The 13,225-nt window shown below is 34.4% G+C and overlaps 1 protein-coding gene across 2 annotated transcripts in view; it reads right to left on the bottom strand.

Moving 5' to 3' along the window:
• The window catches only part of LOC115223165 (TGF-beta-activated kinase 1 and MAP3K7-binding protein 2), a 93,375-nt gene that overhangs the window by 2,987 nt on the left and 77,163 nt on the right, over nt 1-13,225 (bottom strand). The window contains exon 8 of one of the 2 annotated variants that reach the window (XM_036512208.1): nt 9,345-9,552. The exons of the other annotated variant lie outside the window; for it this stretch is intronic. Within the exon in view, the coding sequence (XP_036368101.1) occupies nt 9,494-9,552 (59 nt within the window). The 3' untranslated portion in view covers nt 9,345-9,493. Of the gene's footprint in view, nt 1-9,344; nt 9,553-13,225 lie in introns of those variants that run through there. 2 annotated transcript variants of the gene reach the window in all.

Consider the following 13,225-nt stretch of genomic DNA (forward strand, 5'->3'; position numbering starts at 1 on the left):
GAAGAATTATTTTTTTAAAAAAGACGCTTTATAAAAAAAAAAAGTTTGACTCCAATATGCATTGGTATACCACTGTGCATATTACATGAGTTTTGAGGGTGTTTTTGATAAAACTATTTTACTGTTACATTTCTTGTTATTTTTGTTTTTCACACCAAAATCAAAATCAACACCTTAGAACAGGTGATTTATTTTTCATCTTTTACTTGTCACTAGACAGTGACCATGCCAGGGCACTGCCTTGAAGGGTTTAGTCGAATAAATTCATCTTAGTACTTGGTTTTTAAGCCTGGTACTCATTCTGTTGGTCTCTTTTGCCAAACCACTAAGTTAAAGAGGCGAACCTGGAACCATGTAGTTGGGAAGCCAACTACTTGCCACACAACCATCGTTTGAGAAAATGCAGGGGGAGATAAACTATATCCACTTACTTAGCATTATCTCCCTTTGTTAAATTTTTTTTTGTTTTGTTTTTTGAAGGTGCAATGTCAATTTTTTGGCGATTGAATAGACATCTTTCTCAATAAATTTCTCGAGAGGGGATAAAATGATCCAGAACACAGAGACACTCAACTAGACTTTCGTAAGATCTGTCATGGCAAACAGTCCTGCTTTGGCGTTAAACTTCATTTCCTCCAAATTCGTTCCACTTTGAGCTTTATACAGAAACATTATGAAGTTGTCATTTAACCCCAGCTCAGTTCTAATCGATCAAACCTATGATCAAAAGCGTTTCCACCATGGCCATCTCACCTATATTTTCATTTATGAGGGTTTTATGAGTACTTTAGTCAATGCATTCTTTTTGTTAAGACAGCAGGTGAGATTTGTTGAAACCCAGCTCATCTAAGCGATCAAACTTATGATCAAAACATTCCTGTCATGACCATCTATCTTGTATTTTAATACACAGTGTATTTAGGAGTACTTTTATCAATGCATTCCTTCAAGACAGTAGGGTGTGATTGGGGGAGGGATTTAGGCTACTATTTTAAGCAAGTCTTGTACCTATGTAAGAGGTTTCTTACATACGCAGTGTAGCTTTGCAAAATAACGGATTTAAACCTAGTCTAAGGTAAATTGTTATTAGAAAACAATTCACTGCTGCAAAAAGCTTGAAATACAGGCAAACAATAGTTCAATATTGATGTAATATTAACTCTAAACTACATCAGTAGTGGTGGGTTGACATGGAAACGTATGAATGATTTCATTTAGTCTACTCATTACATAACTGTATTTCTTAGGTGTCATAAATAGCTTTTAGATACACCTGTCTTTACAATACCTGTAGGGTTTAAGGGTGAAAGGGTCCTGAAACACCATTAAAGGTCGGCAGGATACAGAGAGAAGAGGTAAAAATGCATTAAATTATACATATAAAACAAGAATTCCTGCCATGAACCAATTTTTAAAAAGTTAAATTGATGAATTACAATGATTGAAAAGTATCAGCCATTTTATAAAGTTTGTTAAAAAGTACAAAAATAAAATGTAAAAAAACAAAAACAACAACATTAAAGAAGGATTAGACTCAAAGGATTCAAAGCATTTGTCCAAGTGGTTATTTATTAGCTGCGGTAAACATTCCAAAATACACATCACATGGTAGTTTTTTTGTTTTTTTTAACAGGTGAGGCAGAAATATGTTAGGAATAAAACAAAATACAAGGGCTGATTAGTAGGTTTTTATGAAATAAAGGTGTCCTTAGAATGGTGACAATTACAAATACACTTTGGTTTATTTTCTTACAATTTTCAGGTAACTTACCATTCAACACCTGCTTATCCGTGTTTGCATGTATCATTCAGAGAAAACTTGCCGAGGCAGACTCTGTACGGCCAGATGCCTTTCCTGTTGCCAACCCTTACCTATTTCCAAGCAAGGTAATCTCTCCCCATGGTCTGACATGCTTTTCAGAGAAAACTGGAAACAAACATCATTTGTATGATGATGCTCATTTACAACCATCATGGATTTGTTAGGCAGAAACTGAAAGAAGCCTCTCTGTGTGTGTGTGTGTGTGTGTGTTCTCCTCTTGACATTGCATAATAGTTGTTGAACATATTAGTGTCACTGTCATACAAGCAATGTCATTCACTTCACTTCCAATATTCTGCAAAAACATGTCTGACCCTGGGGGAATATTACCTTGCTTGGAAACAGGTAAGAATTGGCAACAGAAACGACATCTGTCAGTAGAAAATCTGCCTCAATAAACTGTGTCCAAGAGTGTCAGACAACCATTAGCTGATGGACTTATTGTTTGAAAACAACCATTGGCACTATTCAATATTGCATTCCTGACAAATTCTCTTATGTACTTGGACTAGATGTTCTTACTGCAAACGGTGACGCAAGTAGCAGTACAACACACAGCTGCAAAGACTGGGAGCAGTGGCATCTGCCAAAATATTTCATTATTTATTTGTAATGTTGCATTAACTTGAGACTTAGAACTAATAGAAATGGTCATATCACACTTTCATGGCGGTGGAGTTCTATCTCAATAAAATCTATCACCAAATAAGAACATAAGAGAATTGAATTTTTCTCCAGAAATGACTTTAGTTGAAAACACACACGATTTGGTAGACGGAAACTGAAAGAAGCCTGTCGTATATATGTATGTATATATATATATATATGTGTGTGTGTGTTTGTGTGTCTGTATTTGTCCCCCTAGCATTGCTTGACAACTGATGCTGGTGTGTTTACGTCCCCGTCACTTAGCGGTTCGGCAAAAGAGACCGATAGAATAAGTACTGGGCTTACAAAGAATAAGTCCCGGGGGTCGATTTGCTCGACTAAAAGGTGGTGCTCCAGCATGGCCGCAGTCAAATGACTGAAACAAGTAAAAGAGAGTAAAAGAGAATGAAAGAGAGATTAGATATATTAACAGAATTAGAAAGGAAAACACACACAAACAAAAACGAATTAAAAGGTGGTTTAGTATGTGTGTGTGTGCGCGTGTGTTATTTTAATGATTTTATCAATGGACAGGTAGGGACATACGTGCCCCTTCAAAAATGAACCTTTTTTTAGAAAGTCTTCTTGTAATATCTCTATGTAACCATTTACTGGTTGCATATCCCCCTCTCTCTCTCTATGTACATATATATATACATACACACACATAAATATACATACATATATATACACATATTATACACACACATATATATACACAAACATACATATTATATATATACATACATACATATATATATATATATATACATATATATATACATATATATATATTATATATATATATATACACACACACACACATACACACACATATATATATATATATACATACACACATACATACACATATATATATATATATACATACACACACCACACATATATATATATATACATACACACACACACACATACACACACATATATAATATATATATATATATATACATACACACACACACATATATATATATGCTTATCCTCTGAATATATTTAGTTATACATATCTATCTATCTATATATATGTGTGTGTGTGTGTGTATCAAACCTAATCATGTTTTTCTATTTCTCATATATATATATATACATATATATATACATACACACACACATATATATATATGCTTATCCTCTGAATATATTTAGTTATACATATCTATCTATCTATATATATGTGTGTGTGTGTGTATCAAACCTAATCATGTTTTTCTATTTCTCATATATATATATATATATAATATATATATATATATTATATATATATATATATATTCACTTACTTGTTTCAGTCATTTGACTGTGGTCATGCCAGAACCTTAGTCTAACAAATCAACCCCAAGGACTTATTCTTTGTAAACCTAGTACGTATTCTACTGGTCTCATTTGCCGAACCACTAAGTTACAGGGACATAAACACACCAACATTGGTTATCAAGCAATGGTGGGTAGGTGGGGGGTGACAAGACACACACACACACACACACACACACACATAATGGGCTTCTTTCAGTTTCCGCCTACCAAATTCACTCACAAGGCTTTGGTTGGTCAGAGGACATAGTAGAAGACACTTGCCCAAGGTGCCATGCAGTGGAACTGAACCGAGAACCATGTGGTTGGGAAGCAAGCTTCTTACTACACTGTGCCTATATATATATATATATATGTAGACAGAAACATAATACTTGATTATGTTATAACACAGATATATTACTACTAATATACATACAATCATAAGCCATAGAATAAGAAATATTACAACAGCCATTTGGTTGGTTTGTTGATGAATGTTTATTCATAATTACTGACATAATTGCAGTGTCCAGCTTTATTAAATTCAATTCACCCTCATCATTCAATGTCTACTTTTCAAATAGAATTTGTTGAGAGATTTTCTACAGCTGAATGCCCTTCCTGTTACCAACCCTTATCCGGTTCTAAGCATGGTAGTATTTCTCCCATAGCCAGACATGGTTTTCATGGAAGACTGCAAACACCATCATTTGTATAACACTGATGATTATTTATAACCATTACATGACGTCAAGACAAAAGTGTATACACAATGTGTGCATATATATATTTTTTTATTACCAGTGTATATTGTCAAGCAATGCAAACATTGTCAAGAAAAACTGATAAACAGATGTTTTTGAACAGAAACAAACACCCTGAGTAGTATTCTACTCAAGTTGCACCGATTCTCCTCAATTATTCTCATCCAAAGAAACACAGTAAACCAGTAACTAGAACTAATGAAGCTAATCTAAACAAAATGCGATAAAAAAAAAATGTACACAGGAGTGGCAGTGTGGTAAGTAGCTTGCTTACCAACCACATGGTTCCGGGTTCAGTCCCACTGCGTGGCACCTTGGGCAAGTGTCTTCTACTATAGCCTCGGGCCGACCAAAGCCTTGTGAGTGGATTTGGTAGACAGAAACTGAAAGAAGCCCGTCGTATATATGTATATATATATATGTGTGTGTGTATGTGCGTGTGTGTTTGTGTGTCTGTGTTTGTCCCCCAAGCATTGCTTGACAACCGATGCTGGTGTGTTTATGTCCCCGTCACTTAGCAGTTCGGCAAAAGAGACCGATAGAATAAGTACTGGGCTTACAAAGAATAAGTCCCAGGGTCAAGTTGCTCGACTAAAGGTGGTGCTCCAGTATGGCCGCAGTCAACTGACTGAAACAAGTAAAAGAGTAAAGAGTAAACCAAAAATAGTTACGAGTGAGACAGAGTATCATACCAAAAAAAAAAAAAGTATTTATTTTTTTTGTGCACAGAGGACCTGATCAACTCTTTGCACTTCCTTCTGCCAGCTAGTATCCTGCTATTAAGAGCAATCATCTGATTCACCTGGTCACTTGCTTAGCTCTTCACTATTTAGATTACTCTATCAAATGCAATGCTTATTTAATTACACTGTTTTTAATTAATCATACATTATCTCAGCTTTAAGATTTTGACAATGTGATTGCTTATTTTTAGAATGGCGTTGTATCATAGACCAGATCTGGCTGGTTTGAACAGGTAGAATATTTGGGCCAGATACGGCTGGTTTAAATGACTTTCAAAGCCCATCACTATTTTTAACAGGTCCTGAAGGGCTCATTTCTTTCTGAGACATGATTTGATTTCAGAAGAGTTGAAACAGATACTGATATGTATCTATTGCAAAGCATTTCATCTGGTGCCCTAAGATTCAGCCCATCCACTGACCGGGATCAGTACATTATTTATCGACCCTGAAAAGAGGAAGGGTAAAGTTGACCAAGGTGGGATTTGAACTCAAAGCATAAAGAGTTAGAAGTAACACTGGAAGGCATTTTTATCTGAGGCTCAAATGACCCTCTCCATTTGACACTAATGTAAGTAACAATTAGAATATTGTTGGCCATCAACTATTATACACAAAATTAGGCAATGGCAACAAACACATTTCAGGTTATATATTATAACTAGATAAAATTATTATTATTATTATTATTATTATTATTAAGGCAGTGAGTAGGCAGAATCATTAGCATGCTGGGATAAATGCTTAGTAGCATTTTGTCCGTCTGCATGCCCTCAGTTCAAATTCCACCAAGTCAACTTATCCTTTTGGGATTGATAAAATGAGTTCCCTGTTGATGTCATTCTAATCGACTAGTCTCCTCCCCACAAATTCCAGGTTTTGTGCCTGTAGTAGAAAGTATTATTGTTGTTATTGTTATTGTTATTATTATTATTATTAAGGCAGTGCACTGGCAGAAATGCTAAAGCATTGGACAAAATGCCAGCAACATTTCTTTTATCTGTTTACTCACTGAGTTCAAATTCTGAGGTCAACTTTGCCTTTCATCTTTTCAAGGTTCTTAAAATAAAAACCCAGCTAAGTTCTGAGGTTGAGGTAATTGACTAACTCCACAGTACTTGAATAGTACTTTATTTTATCAAATCCTGAAAGATTGAAGTAGTTAACCTCAGCAGGATTTGTACTTAGAACATTAAAAAAAAAAAAAAAAACAAATCCAGAACAAATCACTTATTTTGACAACGCTAACAATTACACCAATCCTGCAAATGACTGACTTTGTTGGTCACAAAAGCATAAGACACCAGTTTCAAATTTTGATCCAAGGCCAGTAATTTCAGTCGATTATATAAAACCCAGTGCTCAACCCGAAAGGATGAAAGGCAAAGTTGATCTCGGCAGAATTTGAACTCAGAGTGTAATGACAGACAAAATGCTGCTAAGCATTTGCCCCATATGCTAACGATTCTGCCAGCTTGCCGCCTTCACAAAGGCCCAAGATATTAAGGAGAGTACAAGAACAAAATATATATATAAAAAAAAAAATTTTTACTTAAAATAAAAGATGAATAAAACCCACAAATATGGAGAGGAGGAACATAGTCAATCCAATGTTTAAAACAATAATTATTTTATTGACCCCCCACCAACCCCTAAGGAAAGGATATGCAGGATGAAAAGCAAAGCCAACTTTGGTGGGGTTTCAATATATAAAAGGGACAAAGCAACTGAACACTACAAGGCATAATAATCTCTAATAGTTTTCTGTTACAGTCTACAAAACACTTCAACAACAGGACAAAACTGAAAGACACAATCCATTATACAAACAACACATATTATTCATAAGACTGGTAAACTATGGAATGAAACTGAAGACATAATCTACTGGAGACATAATATTTATTCATAAAATAATTGATAAAGTAAGGAAGGTAATTGAAGACATAATCTAGTGTACATACAATATTTATATTATTCACTTTATTTATGAGACAAACGTCAGGAAAATGAATATTTTAAATATTTTAATTGTGATATCTTTTTCCTTTTCTAAATCTTTTTGTTTCAATCTTTGTACTATGGCTATGCTGGGGCACTGCCTTGAAATGTTTAGTCGAACAAATTGACCACAGAGCCTATATCTTTAACCCTTTAGCATTTAAACCGGCCAAAAGTATTCTGCCTGTTTTATGTTCAAACTGGCTAGATCTGGTCTCTTACACCAACCCTACAATATCATTTTAAAAATTAACAGCTACCTCATCAAAATCTCATAACTACAAGATAATGCCTGATTAGTTCAAAACAATGTGGATAAAAAAGGATTAATTTTGGCAGAATAATGTGAACACTAAAGGGTTAAGCTTTGTACTTATTCTATTAGTTACTTCTGCTGAACCACTAAGTTACAGGGACATAAACAAATTAATGCTGATTGTCAAGTCATATGTTGGGGACAAACACAAGCACACATATATACAACAGGCTTCTTTCAGTTTCCGTCTACCAAATCCACTCACAAGGCTTTGGTAAGCCTGAAGATATAGCAGCAGACACTTGCCCAATGTTCTACGGAGTGGGACTGAACCCAGAACTGTGTTTGGTAAACTTCTTATAACACAGCCATGCCTAGCTTTGTTTTTTTTTTTAGAATCAACACGGAGATATTTATTGTACTTGAATCTAAGGGCTAAAGGTTCAAGTCCAGCCCTATGTACATTTCTCTGATGCGAAACTAAGGTTGTAGTACAGTGCTTTAAGAATTAGTTTAAGCTTTGCCAAAATAATAATATAATGTCTTCGATTTTGTTCCATACTTAAGATGATTCAAAGCATTTGCTTTATACATATTCTTTCAATAAACTTTAATATTAATAATATAGTCACAATGGGAAGGTGGAGAGAAATTAAACAATATTTTCTCTGCAGCATGTTCACACCCTGCCATAAAAAAATATGGATAACAACACTATAATAAAATATAATGGATAACAATGGAATAAAGAGGTGACAAGTGCATAACAAAGAATATAGTTTTCAAAGATGCTCCCTCCTAAAACAACACATTCAGTACCACCTCTGTGGACTTGACACTGTTTCAAGAACCAAAAAGCTTCAAATAAAAAAAAAAAAAAGATTTCAAAAAGAAATCATGTATTTCACTGTGCTCTATAAACTTTGAACCATCAAATAGTTTTTCCAAACAACCGCAGAATTTCCACCGGTACTGCTAGAACTAGCAATTACTCAATACAAACAATTGTCGCAGGAAGCAAGCAAACAAGAACAATTATGTCAAAGAGTTTTTGAAAAATTAAATAACATTAGAAAAGGAATTTTTATTTTCTGTTTTTTTTTTTTTGGTTCTTTCACTGGTTCCATTCACTCAGCATTTTGGCCATGCTGGGGCACAGCTTTCAAGGGTTTTAGTCAATTACATCAAACCCAGTACATAGTCAGGCACTCTTGTTTTATTATTATTTATTTTAGCAAATGGCTGAGTTTACATCAAGTTATAAGTTTTTAAGGAGTTATCTCCACTTTGGGAGCAAATACCACAAGGGAGTTACACCAACTGACACAAGTGCACACAAATAATAGTATATACACACACACACACACACGCATATACATACAGAGCATAGAAATGCATGCATGGCTGTGTGGTCAAGAAGTTAATTCTTCAACCACATGGGTTCAGGTTCAATCCCACAGCACAGAACCTTGGGCAAGTGTTTTATATCAAAATCCACTGCTCTGGTTGAATTTGGTAGATGGAATCTGTAGGGAGCTTGTCATATGCATGTGAATGTGTTCGTATGTATGAATATGTCTATCCTCATCAATTTTTGAACAAAGCAGTACAGCAGTTTTCATTCCTTATTACCATCCAACCCATGCTAGCATGGAGAACGGATGTTAAACGATGATGATGATCATCATCATCGTTTAACGTCCGCTTTCCATGCTAGCATGGGTTGGACGGTTCAACTGGGGTCTGGCAAGCCCGAAGGCTGCACCAGGCCAGTCAGATCTGGCAGTTGATTAATATTGCATCCAGTTGGTCTGCACTTTCTAAGACCTGCGGAACCGAAAAATCACCAACTTGAGAATCAGGTGAAGGCTGTTAACAGGAAGAACATCCACTGTCTTCCACACAATTTCCATCTACCAAATTTCCTCTTGTATGGTGTTGGTCAACATGAGGCAATGATAGAAGAATCTATCTGAAAGGCACCATTTGGTGCTAATGAACCTAGAACATGATTAAAAAGTAAACTTTACAGTACATTTATAATTGAGCTCAATTATGATTAAAACCATTACATAATTAAAATACTAACACTGAAAGTATAGTGAAGAATACAGAGTTTTGTGTCATCTTAACCCTTTAGTATTGAAGTTGACCAGATCCAGCCCAAATATTTTAACTGCTTTAAAAATAATAATAATAATAATAATAATAATAATAATAATAATAATAAACATTGTGTATAGTGCTCAGGTGCACTGCTCAAACAGACCAGATACAGCCTCTCACACCTATCCTACACTAACAATGTCATTCTAAAAATAAACAATTATATCACTGAAATCTTGAAGCTATGTGACAATGCATGATTAATTCAAAACAATGTGAATAAATAAGCAATACATTTCACAGAGTTCTCTGAATGCTGTAGGGTTAGACACAAATGGAAAGTAAAAATAGATAAACCTGCACTGTTGTGGTGCTGTTTGTTATAATAACAAGAAATATAAACAACAGGAGGGAAAAAATATTTAGAGCAACAGGAGAAAATTAATTTGGAAGATGGCCTGCAAAATGGACTTAGCCAGTAGTGATTGCTTGTAAAGAAGTAACCAAAAATAAAGTAAACAGGCCAAGTGACTTTTTTCTAAGTCATGTTGACATAGACGAATTGTTAAATTGAGAACTGAAGTATGTTTGTTGATATGACGATGAGATTAACGATAAGTGGGGAGTAAAGAAAACTAATATTAATTAATATGTATGTGTGGCAGTCTCTTGTAGAAGGAAAGGGTGTGTGTGTGTGTGTGTGTGTGGTTTCATCGTCCATGGATAGATAACTGAAAAACATTAATGATCCAAGGATTAAGGAAACCATTCACACAAGGAAAGGCTCAATACATTTGAATGTAAAATAGAACATTTATTAATTGCAGAGTATCCAACAATTGTATGAAAGTTTTAAAGCTGGTAAGCCAGAGCTTAACGATCTCTTTTCAGAGATTTAGGAAATACTGCTATGCCCTGACAATCTGCAGATACCCTGTATTATATATATAGATCTATATATATAGAGAGAGATCTATATATGTGTATGTGTATATATGTATGTGTGTGTGTGTGTATATATATATATATAAATGCATGCTCTATAATTCCAAAAAACTATTAAACTTAAAGAAATAACCGATCAGTTAAATGCTTTGTGTGTGTGCATGTGTGTGTGATTCTTAATTGTTAAAAAATAGTTGGCAAATATTTTAATCAAAAAATATATATATCAGGAAAAAAAAAATCAAATGAATTAGCAATTGTATATCATTTGCCATTCTAAAATGGTATTTTGATGCAGCAAAGGTTTCACACACACACACACATATATATAACAAAAGAAAATAGTAAGTAGGTTAAAAAAAAAAACATTACATATTCATTTCACAAATTTAAAAGACAATACAGTAATAAGGTGTGACCATTTATTTATTATTAAATATTTGTATAATGTGTGATCAACTACCTGCACTGGTAGAAATGGAAGACTGGAATTGAGTTTCAGAATATTTTGTAATCATATCTTGGGAATAACTGAGAAAATAAAATTATTTTACGAGCTAAATCAGATACAAATCTTCTTCTGAGGCTGTGAAGGACACAGACACACACAATTACACACATATGTTCTGTATTGCAGTCACTCAATAGATTTACAAACAATTAGGCTCAACTAAAGAGAAATTTTAATTGCAACAAGAGTACAATAAATTTCTTAATACTTTTATAGGGAGAAAACTATTGTTAATCTGTAAATACAGTTTCAGTCAAAATAATTTTGCTTTTAAAATTAGTTTGTTCAAGAAGCTGTAAAAAGTCAATAAAATTTTATTCAAGCTCAACAAAAAAAAAAAATGCTGATTTTTTTTTTTTTTAAGGTGACAAAATATTTACAGAACAGTGTTGATTGAAGTAACATTTTGTTTTAAACATTTTCAGTGATTATTATTATTATTATTATTATTATTTCTTGCTTCTTCTTACCACTATAACATGGGTAGATAGTTTAGCATGAATTGTGGGGTAGGTGTTTTTATTTGATTCACCTTTCATTTACTCAAATGCAGTTGTTCGCTGCTACATTATTGCCCTATATGAATTACAGCAGAGACCTCCCATATAAAAGAGAGAGCGGATAAGGAAGATCTGTTGCTTTCCCAAGAATGCTAAAGAAGCAAAAGCCGATTTATTCCTTCTTCCTGTTCAACAATAACTAGTAAAGTGTGCTTGTCTTGCATCTGCCATTCTTCATTTACCATTTATAATTGTTAAAGACTGTAAAAGACATTAACAACTATAAAGCCTTGTGGAATTAAGATAAATTTACTTTATTACTTTTCCTCCACACAGTCAGCAATATACCATTACCAGACTATCCCCAGATTATTGTGAGACAGCTAAAGACAATTCTGACCGGTTGTACACTTGACCACTTTGTTACAATATTTTAATATCTGTTGCTTTCTTCCACTTCCTCATTATCCCTTGCTTTCAGAGATAAACGTCTCCAATTTATGAACTTCAGTCCTCACTAGAAATCAACATCGGTCTTCAAACCATCCCCCCCCCCCACCTAAATAACCATGAACAGGTGTGCACAATGGAATATCTCGACATCTCAATCTTGTAATTAAATATTCTAATAGAGCTCCTGATTAATTTCATTTGTCTCTTCTTTCATCTGACTGACACTCTTCTTTTATTATGTATATTCACAATAGCCATCTTGAAGTATTATAGAATTCACAATGCATAATTGCCCATATCAGTCCATCTGTCTGCCTGTCTCTCTCTCTCTCTCTCTCTCTCTCTCTCTCCCTTGCATGCAGAATCCAATCCTTATACACCTTCTCCTAATCCAATGTTTTAATGGACATTTTCTACAGGTCATGGATTGGATAAAATTGCCCCATCCCCCACCCCACCTAAAACCTATTACCACTAGCCTCTGTTTCCCATCAACTTATTAATTTATCAGTGAACAAATTGTGGACAGAGACCATATCTGCAATAATTGAGTGGTTAAGAAGTTCCTTTTGCAGTCATGAAGTTTCCAGTTGAATCCAAGCATGACACATCTTTTGAATGAACCCAAATTTTGTGAGTGAAATTGAGATGGAAATTTCGTAAAAGCCCTTTGGGTGGAGTTAACTTCTAACATGCCACATTGTGTCATGATGATTCAACCCAAGAGTTTTCATAAGGATACAGGTGTCTGTGGAATACTCAACCACTTACACATTAATGAGTGGGATTAAAACAACTGAATGCTCCTCATCAAAACCAAGAGAAGACAGATCCATTAAATTGTCCATTGGATACATAGTGAGCTCTCTCTCTCTCTCTCTCTCTCTTTCCATATATATATATTCTTTTATTTGTTTCAGTCATTTGACTTCGGCCATGCTGGAGCACTGCCTTTAGTCAAACAAACCAACCCCAGGACTTATTCTTTGTAAGGCTAGTACTTATTCTATCGCTCTCTTTTACATATATGTATATAAGTAATGCCTAGGGTACAGATGCATTCATTAAGATGACACACTTTATACTATTTCAATGCCTCAAGTCTCAAACCAAACAAGGAGCTAAATAGCAGTAATATATTGGGGTCCAGTTGGATCTC

This window comes from Octopus sinensis, linkage group LG22 (assembly GCF_006345805.1).
Source record: "Octopus sinensis linkage group LG22, ASM634580v1, whole genome shotgun sequence".
Taxonomy (NCBI): domain Eukaryota; kingdom Metazoa; phylum Mollusca; class Cephalopoda; order Octopoda; family Octopodidae; genus Octopus; species Octopus sinensis.